Below are 14,181 nucleotides of genomic sequence, written 5' to 3' on the forward strand. Positions count from 1 at the left end.
TAATGTAAATAAGTGGTAAAACTAAGGGATATTTCTATTTTGTACTTCTCTTTTAATAATAGAGAAATTGGTAAGAATGCACCTAAACAATCAGCTAATCTTCCATATACCCTTGTTTCTTTTTAAATTTTTTTTATGACTATAATACATTTATCTCTACATCTCTTTCTTCTCCATTTTATGTGTTCTAATCTCTTTATCTCTCGTATAGGTTTTTCAAATCATATTTTAATTCAACACAAATCTTTATTTTTTTATTCTAATTCTTTTGACACCCATAATGCTAATCTTATTATCTCACCCCAATTTCAATGCTAATCTTGAAATCTACATTCTTTTATTTAGATAATATATACGTTAGTAGTTATTTTATTACTTACTTGCTATTACTTAGATTTTAATGGATACATGAAATGTTAGCTGTTACAAACATATTTGAGGCTATTTGAAAGATAACTAATTAATTGTTAATAGTTTCATTAATTGATATATGATTTGTTAGTCGATACATTTGTTTGATACATAGATTGTTAGATGATACTGAAATTATTAGTTGATATGTTAGTTTGTATGTAGATTGTTACCTGCTATGTAAATATTTAGCTGATAGATCTAGAGTTACATGTTTTCGATAAAGCATGAGGGCATTTTTGTCTGCACAATATCAAAAAGTTACTCTTTTTTGGGTTTAATCACATCATGAGCATTTAGCTAATTTGGATCTTTGTTGGGTATATTACACTAATTGTCCCTTAATAATATTGATGTTACTAAAAAAATGAATTAGAAATTAAGCTCGTTATCAAAAGGAGCTAAATATATCATGTAATATTCTAAAACTGTGATTCACAACTACAATCACAATCAATCATTTTTTCTTAACTCAACAGGCCTACCAATTTTTACTTTTCAAATAAGAAATGAGTTAGGATAGTTTTCAGAAAACCAGTACGTAAACTGGGATCAACAAGTGATATTATATGGGCTGAAGTCTATATAATTTTCTGTCCAGATCAAATTAGAGAGCTCGTTGATTTTAGAAATAATTTAAATCTATGTGCACTAGTAGTAAACTATGACATTAGTTAGGTATTATATATCATCTCTTATCTCTTTCTTATTATTTCAGGAGCATTTTTATTAATTAACCTCATTCTCATGTGTGATTAACACAATTGTCATTACTTAGGTATCATCATGAGAGCTCTCCTCACACCATTTTAAAAAAAAAGCCTTCATTGCCTAGATAAATTACATGTAATGCCATTGAACATTATTTCATATATCTTACACATTAAACTTTTAAGGAAAGTTTGTTACATTACAACAAATGGTGTTATTACGACGTACAGACTAGGAAAGTATTGTTTTTAGAAACAAATCATATGAATATACAACTTATATGTCTATATGAAAGGCTAGAAAATTGATCCATGTATTTTATATTTTACTATTTAACGTTTTATATTATAAATCTAAAAACTATATTTACTTTGTAGCTACATCTATATGAATATGCAACTTCTACGTTTATATGAAAAACCAAACTATAACATGAGTTTTGTATGCATGCATATTTATATAGGAAGAGCAACATATATCGGAGACAACATATTCATTAATTTTTTGTGCATATTAATCCATGAAGTTTTGGTATTAAACGTTTTATATTATAAATCAAAAGAATATATTTACCTTGTATCTACTTTTATATGAATATGCAAATTCTACTTCTATAATTTTTTTAGGAATGAGTAAATTATTTCCATTAATATCAATGATTCGATTATTCAAAAGTTACATAATTCAAGTAAATAAATAGAGAATCAACCCAAAAATTTAAATTTCAGTAAATAAGTAGAGAATCAACCCAATATATTAAATAATTACGGTTTTGATGGCATTTGAATATCAAATCCAATAGATCTTGATTTCTATATTTAATTGATTCTTTTTGCTAATTTAAATTTGACCGTAATTTATGCAATAGCCAAAAAATAGGAAACTGATATATGCAATCTTCATAACGCATTTTGGTTTCGGTTAATATAGGAAAGTTACTATAAATTTATTTTAAATTTTCATGGTTAATTAAAAATTACACGCGAAAATTTAGGGATTTACTTGAGAAACATTATTAAACAAGTTGTTTTAAAAAAAATTAAAAAATCTAACCAATTACACAAGTTTTAAATTACTCATATAGATTTACTTCCACAAAATTTACTTCAATTACACCTAACCAATTACACAAATTTTTTTTAAAAAAAATCAAAGCTTATCTTCTATAAACATGCACAATGTCCTTCAATCTTTCGTTATATAACATGAAATATTTGTGACTATAAATTTTGCCTTTCTAATATTTATAGATTAAAAGTTTTAATCTCTATTTAGTCCGCAATTTATTTAAATGCTTGGCTTGGTTTCCTATTTATTTACTTGAATTTAAATTCTTCGATTGATTCCCTATTTATTTACTTGAATTATATAACTTTTGAATAATCGAATCGCTAAATTAATGAAAATAACTTACTAATTTAATTGATTTCTTTCGCTAATTTAAATTTGACCGTAATTTATTCAATAGCCAAAAAATAGAAAACTGATATATGCAAACGCATTTTGATTTCGATTAATATAGGAAAGTTACTATAAATTTATTTAAATTCACATGGCTTAAAAATCACACATGAAATTTGAGAGATTTACCTGAGAAACATTATTAAACAAGTTAAAAAAAAATCAAAACTTTTCTTCTATAAACGTGCACAATGTCCTTCAATCTTTCATTATATAACATGAAATATTTGTGATTATAACTTTTACCTTTCTAATATTTATAGATTAAAAATTATAATCTCTATTTAATCTATTCACTCCGCGCATGGCGCGGATACCACCTAGTATATATTAAAAGAGAAACATTGTAATTTAATGTGTTCACATTATGTTTGCTACTTGGCAACTTCACAGCGATTATATATGAATACGTTGACATACGCTGACGTGTCACATGCTCTCTGCCAAACTCTACATAAATGTATTCACACTATATATTATCTTACATTTTTTCAATATAAACTCACATGAAGGATACAACGTGTTACACAAATGTTCTACATAAAAAGACTATTTGCAAAAAAATCACTAATGTATAGGTCTATTTTATTTTTACTTAATTTTTATTTTAAGAATTTTATCTTTCATGTGTTATTTTGAACAAAAATGTCTTTTAATTTTATCAACCATTTTTATATATTTTTGTACATACACATACATGTAGGTGTGAGCACGAATCGGATATTCGAGGTTCTGGAAGTATTGTGATCCGATATGCTTCGTCCGAATAATCAATTATCCGATTCGATACAATTCAACCTGTTTAATAATATAATATTATTACTATGTGAGTAACATTTGATCTCTATAAAATGGAGTTTAAGAATGTTTTTTGTATGATTTTTAGACCATTTCTTCCAAAGTCAATAACTTTTAATTAAAATATCATGTATTTTTGCTAATAATAAAACCTAAGAGACTCATTAAATTTTACAAATTCAACTAAATATTTAAATATTTTAAAAAAAAAAAAAATATTCTACAGATTTTTCTAAAATTGTAATATAATAAAATCTTACTATATCTTTTTAAAAAGGATAAATACCACTAAAACAGGAACATGTTTTGAAACTAACCTTATAATTACATGGTATATCATAATTTGTGTCACTAAGAGTTAATTAGTTTCTGAAGCATAGGTTATGCCAAAACAATATATTAATTTATATATTACAAACACAATTAGTCGCTTTATATAACAAACTACGTACTTCTATCATAGTTTATGGCACATTTCATTTCACACATTACCACATTGCGAACATTAACAAAGCAAGTAGAAAATTTATACACATAATACATTATCATACAGTTTACTACAAAATTCATTGGACATGAAAATTATTTTCATGTTTATCAAATTTTACATATATTATCATGGCTAATAATCAAACGAAAAATCCAACAAAATAAAATATAATAATTAGCTGTAAATACAATTGACGGTTTGAAACAATCAATTGGATGACAAATAACTAAAATATAACACTGCTGTATTTAAATAAGTCATATACACTTTTGAAAATATGCTTAATGTTTGTAATATATATGCATAAATCTGTAAATATGAATGAAAACAAACGACCAAAAGTCTAGTGTGTTAAATGATAATATAGAAGAAAAAGATAATGACATAAAATAAAATGTTAAAAGATGAAATGAAAGGTGTTGAATCTTGAAATCATTGTACATAGTCACTATACAATCACACCCTTACTTTAAGAAAATCGACCAGCGGAGGTTTATGAAAGTTTTACATGTTTTCTTTCATTTGAACTTGAGGCTGTGGTAAAATCATAGTTGTGAAATGAAGTGAAGGTCAAGAAAAATTCTCTCCCAGGCACGAAGTCTAAGAGCGGTCCTTAACCGTTAGACTTTCCCCTTTTCTGTTAAGTTGACTTTCTTCTTTTGGGTGTTTTCCACCTACTTTCCCTGTTACGTCTTCGAAATTCTCTCTTTTTCCGGAATATCCACTGGACAAAAGACTTCTCTGAGTTTTATACTCCGGGTTCTTCCCCCGACCCCGTCGGAGGGACAGCCGTCGCCGGCCAGAGTCACCACCATACCTCAAGCCCGTTGAAGACAAGCTCCATGTCAACTCCTAACAACAACAACCAACTGTTACAGAGGTTTCTCTCCTGGTATGGAACCTTCTTGTAGCTGGTAAACTCGATTTTTGAACAAATCCATTCCCACATCTTTGTGGTTCATAGTAAGCCTGCTGATTACCGACTCACGGCTCACGGATCTGTTTCACTGCTTGACCCGACCGCTACTTCCCACCCGACGAACAACGAACTCTCACTAGTACTACTTTGTGTAGTTTTTGTATATCAACAATGTCTCACCGTTACTCAAGAACGGATAAAGGCAAGTGGCAGGAGGACCGCCTTCCCCCAAGGAAGCCACTAGTTCGGATCCCAGAATCCAATGTTGCTGAACTTATTGAGAGCAACAAGTTTACTCTCATTGGTAGAGTCACCAACCCTTCTATTCAAAAGACTAGGGCCCTGGTAGATTTCTTTCTACAACACTGGAATGTGGTGGGGAAAATCACGGGGAGACCCCTAGGGCCGCAACTCTTCCAATTCAGTTTTGAGTCAGAAAAGGACCTACAGGCCATTCTCTCAAAGTCTCCCTTCCACTTTAAGAGATGGATGATGATTTTGCAGCGCTGGGAGCCGGTTGTCTCTGACAACTTCCCTAACCGCGTCACCTTCTGGATCAACATACATGGAATCCCCCTCCACTATTGGAATGATGCAACCATCAACGCTATAGGGGAAGCTCTAGGGCCGATTGACACTCGTGAAGTTGATAAAGCTCGTCTGAGGGTTCGCATCAATGGCCTTAAGCCTCTCATCATGCGTATGGACATTGAACTCCCCTCAAAGGACGTAATAGAGGTGGAACTTGAGTATGAAAAACTCGAAAAACATTGTTTCCATTGTAAATCCCTCAGCCATGAGTATGGTGAGTGCCACTATCAACCGCCTGCTCGACTTTCAAACGGAGAAAGGCGACACACAAATGCAGCACAACAAACCACCCTGGAACGCATAGAAGAGGGGAAAAAACGCCAGGCTGAAAGGAAGCATGCACGTATGCAACACTCGCACCATCATGAGGGAGCCAGATGGACAAACTATAGGACCTCGAATACAAAGGAATATCGCCCGATCTCGCATGGAACCTCCTCCAGAAACAGCTCAGGGAGTAGCTCGGTTTATGAGGAAAACCGTCGCCGATATGATGATAGGAATCTACCAAGTGTGATGATTCCCTCTCATAAAAAAAACCTCCCCATGCGAGGCTCCCAGGAACGTGCCCCTGCACCACATGACTGGCAGAGCCGCAATCTTCCAGCCCCTGAACCTAGGGGCTCCAGGAACTCACAGTCCTCACCAGCTAGCTCCAACCCTAAAGGAACGCCGTCATCAGCTCTAGGAGAGGGCCACCAAAGAAGTAACATTGCATCTCGACTCTCGGACCCTAGGAATAGCATGGCTTCAAGCGAGGAACGCCTCCCAGCGAAAGAGCGTTTATCGGTTCATACTCAACGAACTAACAGCAAAGAGCAAAGGGTCTCCAGCAATGCCTCGAGCCAAGATAGACTACCTGCGTTGAAGAGACTCTCAGGCCAAGGAGCTGGGGAACCTCACTCTAATACACAACGTATGCAGGAGTTTGAAACTCAATTGGAGGATTCGCTACCTCCTGTCTCAAATGGTATCATTGTTACTCGACCATCGAGTTCTAATCTGTTCGATTCAGGACGCCTAGGCCCGGGAGAAAGGTCTCCTATCAGAACTCTCAGTGAGGATAGAGTCCATGTGTCACTGCGCTTAGGACCTCTACTAGCTGATACTGAAGAAGACACTGAGCTTGACCAACCGATCCTCTCCAAAGCAGAAGGCAAGAAGAAAGTAGGAGAAGCACAAACGAGGAAAAGGATTGCACGAGCCCCTACTCAGGGAGTTAGTGTAAAGAAAAGAAGAGTTTCCAAAACTCAAAATTCTCCTCGTAGGAGTTCACCCCGCCGAAATCCGCCTCGCAGGAAATTAATGATGGACGCAATTGTAGCAGGTGGAGGTGGCTTATCGGGTGTGTCACGCAGTACACCAAGAGGGTCAAAAATCATTCCAGCCATGGTGAAAAAGGGAAAGGATTTTCATCCTCTCCCAAAATCTCTTCCTTAGCCTGTGTTAGCTGGAACTGTCAAGGCATTGGGGCCCCCTTGACGGTCCAGCGAATACGGGAGTTTCGCAAACGAATCTCCCCTGCGGTGCTGTTCCTTATGGAAACAAAAACCCAAGACGAAGCCCTGTTCAAGCATTTCCGGAAATCAGAGCTTTCAAACCACTTTACGGTTCCACCAATAGGACTTGCGGGCGGACTTTCACTCTCTTGGAAGGATAATATACAGGTTGAAATTCTATTCTCATCATCTAATATTATCGATACTCGTATTAAGGCGCATGGAATCTCCTGTTTTGTTTCCTTCATATACGGCCCCCCGGTTACTTCAAATCGCCCCGCCTTCTGGATTAAAATGATGGAGTTAGGAGAAGGCAGGGATGACTCATGGCTCATCACGGGAGACTTCAATGATCTCTTGGAAAACTCAGAGAAGGTGGGGGGACCGGCGCGCTGGGAGGGATCTTTCCTATCTTTTAGGAGTTTTGTGGCTCAGATGGGTCTCTGGGACCTTAAACACTCGGGTAATCACCTCTCGTGGAGAGGAACGAGATATAACCACTTCATACAGTCAAGACTGGACCGGGCAATGGCAAATTGCTCCTGGTTTGAGCGATTTCCGGCTGGAAGAAGTGAGTATCTGCGCTTTGAAGGCTCAGATCATCGCCCCATCATTGTTCACTTCGATGTATCCCTTAGGAAGAAGAAGGGTTTGTTTCGGTTTGATAGAAGACTTCGACATAAGCCGGAGATTCGTCAACTGGTTTCAGAACAATGGAAAAAAGAACCCTTGGAGTCGGTTTTGGCAAAAATTGGCAGGGTCAGACATAACATAATCCAGTGGACCCGCGAGAAAAATTTAAACAGCAACCTAGCTATCAAGAAAGCACAGGAAGAACTAGAAGAAGCTCTATCCAGTCCATGCTACCATCGCATCCCTCACAGGCGTGCTGGAAGGCGCTTATAGGGAAGAAGAACTGTATTGGCGACAACGGAGCCGTATCCTATGGCTACATAGTGGAGATCGTAATACAGGTTTCTTTCACGCATCGACTCGCGGTAGACGGGCAATCAACAACATCACAGTACTAGAGGATGGTGGAGGGACCGCTGTCTATCAGGAGGAGGAGATAGTTCAATCTATTTCATCCTACTACTCTCGGATATTTACAGCACAAATGTCTGATTCCTCTTCAGTGGTTAGGGAAGCCATCTCCCCGCTAATTACCACAGAGATGAACCAAACATTAATCTCCCTCCCTTCCCCACTCGAGATAAGAGAAGCAGCTTTCTCTATTCACCCTGACAGGGCCCCGGGACCGGATGGTTTCTCGGCAAGCTTTTACCAATCTTTTTGGGATATTATCGGGGAACATGTTAGCAAAGACATTCAGAGATTCTTTGTGACAGGAGCTCTGGATTTGCGCCAGAACGAGACGCACGTGCGTCTAATCCCAAAGGTTACGGGGGCCAGGAATGTAGAGGAGTATCGGCCGATCGCCTTGTGCAACACGCATTATAAGATAATCGCTAAAATCCTCACTCGCCGCCTCCAGCCCCTCCTACCAGATCTGATATCAGAACATCAATCTGCTTTCGTCAAGGGCCGCTCTATAGCTGATAATGTGCTAATCACACATGAAATTCTTCATTACCTGCAACACTCAGGAGCAACAGTTCGGTGCAGCATGGCTATTAAGACGGATATGAGCAAGGCATATGACCGCATTGAATGGAGCTTCCTGCAGAATGTCTTAGCTCGATTTGGTTTCCACGACACTTGGATCTCATGGATTATGGCATGTGTATCCTCGGTGTCTTACTCTTATCTTGTCAATGGAGCGGCTCAAGGCCGAGTGATACCGTCGAGAGGAATCCGACAAGGGGACCCACTATCACCATACCTCTTTATCCTTTGTACTGAGGTACTTTCCGGTTTGTGCAAGGAGGCGCAGGCAAAAGGCGAAGTCATCGGCATTAAAGTGTCGCGTCAAAGCCCCGCTCTAAACCATCTACTGTTTGCCGATGACACCATGTTCTTCAGTAGAACGGATACTAGGAGCTGCTCGGCTCTTCTCTCGATCTTAAAGAAATACGAGGCTGCGTCTGGTCAATGTATCAACCTAGCGAAGTCGTCCATCACCTTTTCAGCAAAAACTCCGGGAGACTCAAAACGGCGGATTAGGAATCAGTTCCTTATTTCCAATGAAGGTGGACTCGGGAAATACTTAGGCTTGCCGGAGCACTTCGGACGTAAGAAACGCGATATTTTTGCGGCACTGGTGGACCGTATGCGACAAAGATCCCATAGTTGGTCTACTCGCTTTCTCTCCGGAGCTGGTAAGATGGTGTTGTTGAAGGCTGTCTTGGCTGCGATGCCAACATATTCTATGTCGTGCTTCAAGCTGCCCTTCTCTCTTGTGAAGCAAATTCAATCTATCCTCACAAGATTCTGGTGGGATCTTACGCCGGAGGTTAAGAAGATGTGTTGGGTATCTTGGGCAAAACTGTCTAGACCGAAGAGTGCAGGGGGACTTGGGTTTCGGGAAATTGCTCAGTTTAATGACGCTATGCTCGCAAAAATCTCTTGGCGAATCCTTAAAACCCCCGACTCCCTCCTTGCAAAGATTCTCTTGGGTAAATATTGTCACAGGACCTCCTTCTTAGAGACAATACCAGCAAATGGAATCTCTCATGGATGGAGAGGAGTGTTGGTGGGCCGAGACTTGTTGCAGACGGGACTAGGATGGGCTTTAGGATCAGGAACACACGTCAACATGTGGGAGGAACCATGGTTATCCACTTCACGACCTCAGGCCCCTATCGGTCCTCCTACTAGAGAAAACCAGTCTTGGCGGGTTAGTAACCTGATCGACCCGATCTCTAAAGACTGGAATGTAATGGTGATCAGAGAAACAGTACCTCAGTATGAGGATGACATTCGGAGACTAGTCCCAAGCTCCTTCTTCCTGGAGGATGAAAGGGTCTGGTTACCTAATGCTTCAGGAATCTACACAACTAAATCAGGGTATGCTTTGGCAAAGCTCTGTAATGGTGAACAGGTGAACCAGGACTTCAATTGGAAAAAGTGTGTGTGGCAAGTTCACACATCACCAAAAATCCACCACTTCCTATGGAAAGCAAATAACAAAGCACTCCCCGTTGGCGCACGGCTGGAGAGCAGAGGTTTAGCTATCTCCCCAGTTTGTAAGAGATGTGGAGACTTGGAAACTGAACTCCATGTCCTCCTCCAGTGCCCCTTTGCGAGGAAGATCTGGGATTTAGCACCCTGCATGTTCAAACCGGACCCAACATCAATCAACTCGATCTCGGAACTTCTCCAAACCTGTCGTAAGATGGTCTCCCTTCCTCCAGTGGGACTAGGCAGTACTCCTCTGTACCCTTGGATCCTTTGGATCCTGTGGACAAATCGAAATAAGTGTCTGTTTGAAAACAAACTCTTCTCGGAAGAGGCCTCTTTATTGAAGGCTATTCAGGACGCTAGGGCGTGGCAATCTGCCCAATGCCTTGCTGTAAAAGTCTCCTTACCACACTCTGTGGTCCCGTCACATAATATACCAGTTGCTAACTCATTTACGTGGTCCTCTTTTTCGGATGCAGCTTGGGATTCATCAACGGGTAACTGCGGGCTGGGATGGCAACTTCGTGACGCTACGAAAACTGTTGCAGAAAGCTCCTCCTCTCACCGTCGCTTTGTTCCCTCTGCCCTTGTGGCTGAGGCTTTGGCGGTTAAGGCTGCTATGATTGCAGCTCTCTCTTCACATGTCAGTAGTCTCCATGTTTACTCTGACTCTAAGGCTCTCATCACGCTCCTGAAGTCTCAAGACGATGATGTTGTCTTGAAAGGTGTTCTCCATGATATCAGAATCTTGGCGCTCTCTTTCGAATCTATCTTGTATTGTTTTATTCCGCGTTTAGCAAACTGTGATGCTGACTCTCTAGCGAAGTCAGCCTTGTTTTCTCTTCATTCCACTGTACCTGCAACTGAGTAGTTTGCTTCTGTTTTAATATAAGTAATTTTTCGATCAAAAAAAAAAAAAAAAAAGAAAATCGACCAGCAAACTTTATATCCTTACATATTGTTTCTTCACTTTTGTAGTGATGCGACTGACTGTGCTTTAGTTTTCTTGGCATTTATGATAATGGAGGCGGCTCTGTTAATGGAGGCTGCTGCTCTGTTAGAAGAAACAAAAAGAGAACTATTTTTGTTTTTTCTTTATTTGTCAACAAACGTGACTATTTAGAAGGAAAGTGGTGGAAGAATGTTCAAAACGATTAGACAACTAGCTTTATATCATCTCCATAGATAAAGTAACAGAAAGTGGCGAACAAGAGACGAACGGACTTAGATATATCTAATGGAGGCGGCTCTGTTCCTGATTTTTTGCTTCCTATTATCATTCATTCTCCTAGCCGCCGTCAGATCCAAACGTAGATCAACCTTACTACCTCCGGGACCTCCAGGATGGCCTATCATTGGAAACATTCTCCAAATAGGAAAAGCTCCACATCGCTCACTCGCCGACCTCTCGAGAATTTATGGACCCGTCATGAGTCTTAGGCTTGGAAGTTTAACCACAGTGATCATTTCCTCACCGGAGGCCGCAAGAGAGGTGCTTAAAACACATGATCAAGTCCTGTCTGGACGAATAATCCTCGACCCGATTCAATCCATCCACCAAGATGTCTCCATGGCCTGGTTACCTTCAACATCCCCTCGTTGGAGGTAAATTATGAACAACTTGTCTGTTTTTAAAAGAATCTCACATGGTAATTAATTTAGCTATAATGATACATTATCAGGTTTCTTATAGTAAAAATAAAATCGTAATAGAATACATTTGTAACAATAGTTTGGTCGTTTAAGGGTTGTCGATCTATCCTAAATTAGTATGTGTGGTTTTCTGGTCATTTGAGTTTCGGTTCAGTTCTGGTTTTCGTCTATTTCAGATTTAAGGATATAGAAACCATTCGGGATTGTTAGTATCAGTTGAGTAAAAATATTACACCTAATACCCAAAAAATTCGGATTTGGTTTGGTTTTAGTTATTAGGCAATTTTGGATATTTCAAACAAAAATACCTGATAACCAGGGATTTTAGATAAATATCATACAATTCAAATTGCTTAGATTTAATTATCGGGTAATTTAAATAATTTCATATAATTTGAATACAAATATATTTGGGTAATTAGGGGTTTTGAGTAATTTTTAGTTTATAAATTGTATTTTGGTTTTCGGTTTTCAGATTTAAAGAACTAGAAGCCATTTAGATTCTTATAAGTTTTGGTTCATTTTAAGTTCATTTTCCGGGTTCAGTTTTTCCATTTGGATAAAATGCCTTGGCATGGTTTATATACTGATTGACGATGGATGAGTATTATGTTCCACATAGGTTATGGAGAAAGATATCGGCGACTCAAATGTTCTCCCCGCAATGTCTCGACGCTACCAAGACAGTGCGCATGAAGAAAGTGAATGAACTTGTAACATTTATTAGTGAAATATGCGAAAGAGGAGAGTCCATCAACATTGCTCGTGCCTCCTTCGTCACATCGCTCAATCTAATTTCAAACACTCTATTTTCGACAGACTTGGGTAGTTATGACTCAAAAATCTCCATGGAGCTCCAAGAATCGGTGGTTCGTATAATGGAAACCATTGGGAAACCAAACCTAGCCAACTATTTTCCGCTTATAGGGTTTCTTGATCTGCAAGGTATCCGAAAAGAGATGAAGGTATGCTCAGATGTGTTGTTTCAGGTTTTTCAAGGGTTCATCGATGCTCGGAACAATGAGAAAACAACGAGGAATGAAAGTGATCTCTTGGATTCACTTATGGATTTAGTCAAAGAAAATGGACCCGAGCTCAAAGTGAACGAAATCAAACACTTTATATTTGTAAGTGCGTCGAAAAGGCTATTTATATACAATTCCTAAAATCTTATACATCTTTGTGACTGCATTTTGCTTTCAAGGTTACTTTTTAATTTTTTTCAAAAGATAATAGCGGATTCTTTAGCCAGTAGTGCTAGATATTTCCACAGGAAATTATGTTATATTGATTGTTTAGTTCTGGTTTACTTATCCAAACCACATCAAGTTTTGAATAATAAAATAGGTGTTTGACTTAAAAGAAAAAGACAATAGAAATATCTGCATGTAAACCTAGCTAGTACTTATATTTGTTTGTGTGTATCAGGACTTGTTTCTTGCAGGGACTGATACGAACTCCACCACGGTGGAATGGGCAATGGCTGAGCTACTTCGCAACCCTAAGACAATGGCTAAAGCTCAAGCTGAGATGGACGATGTGGTAGGTCTAAACGGTGTCGTTCAGGAGTCACACATCTCGGATCTTCCATATTTACAAGCATTAGTGAAAGAGACTCTCCGTTTGCACCCACCGGGTCCACTTCTGGGACCACACAAAGCCGAGTCAAATGCAGAGATTTTAGGGTTTCTGGTGCCTAAGAATGCTCAGGTTCTGGTAAACGCTTGGGCTATAGGACGAGACTCGGGCATTTGGGAAAACGCAGAGCAGTTCGAGCCAGAGAGGTTTTTGGTGGGACGAGAGATTGATTTGAAAGGTAGAGATTTTGAGCTGATACCGTTTGGGGCTGGAAGAAGAATATGTCCTGGAATGTCTTTGGCTATGAAGACAGTATCTCTCATTCTTGCTTCTCTTCTTCATTCTTTTCAATGGAAGCTTCAAAATGGTGTCCTTCCTGAGGATTTGGACATGGACGAGAGCTTCGGTCTTAGCTTGCATAAGGCCAACCCACTTTATGCAGTCCCCGTCCTGAAACCTGCGAATGGTAGTCTTTTGTAATTTATATTTGCACTATGAAGAAAATGAATAAAACTACCACTCTTGCATTATAGTAAGTCTTGGTTTGTTTTGTATAATAAGTAATGAGTGAAATTGTTAAGTTTCCTAGGACTTCTAACTTAAAATCAATCGGAGATAAGTGTAGTGGTCCAAACCCTTTATATATTACTTAAGTCCATTTCATAATTCAATGTGGAATCTTAATCTCCAACATCCTCACTCGATATAGTGGTGCGTATGACCACTAGTTTCGATAGAATCCATCACACCCCTCCAAGATAATATCCTTTTTTAGATATCTTGAAGAAATTAAACCTTCCTTGGACCATTATTTCTTATGATGGCCGGACAACTTTCTGGACCGGGTTAATGGTTAAGGTGTCGGCCCGTTTTGATACCATGTCAAGAAGTTTGAGCAATACATTGAGAACCTTCTTATTCATCAAGTAACTGATACAAGCTCCATATATACAAGTATGTATGTTAACTTAAAGCTTGTTATACAAACC

General features: G+C 38.5%; 1 protein-coding gene across 1 annotated transcript; it reads left to right on the forward strand.

The window, feature by feature from the left end:
- Nucleotides 1-11,083: 11,083 nt before the first annotated feature.
- Nucleotides 11,084-13,777, forward strand: LOC106449078 (cytochrome P450 76C4-like). The gene is made up of 3 exons (XM_013890887.3): nt 11,084-11,566; nt 12,237-12,741; nt 13,043-13,777. Exons 1-3 carry the CDS (start codon nt 11,199-11,201, stop codon nt 13,670-13,672), a joined length of 1,503 nt encoding a protein of 500 aa, XP_013746341.1. The 5' UTR covers nt 11,084-11,198; the 3' UTR covers nt 13,673-13,777.
- The last annotated feature ends 404 nt before the right edge of the window (nt 13,778-14,181 follow it).

Source organism: Brassica napus, chromosome A4 (genome assembly GCF_020379485.1).
Source record: "Brassica napus cultivar Da-Ae chromosome A4, Da-Ae, whole genome shotgun sequence".
NCBI classification, from domain to species: Eukaryota; Viridiplantae; Streptophyta; class Magnoliopsida; order Brassicales; family Brassicaceae; genus Brassica; species Brassica napus.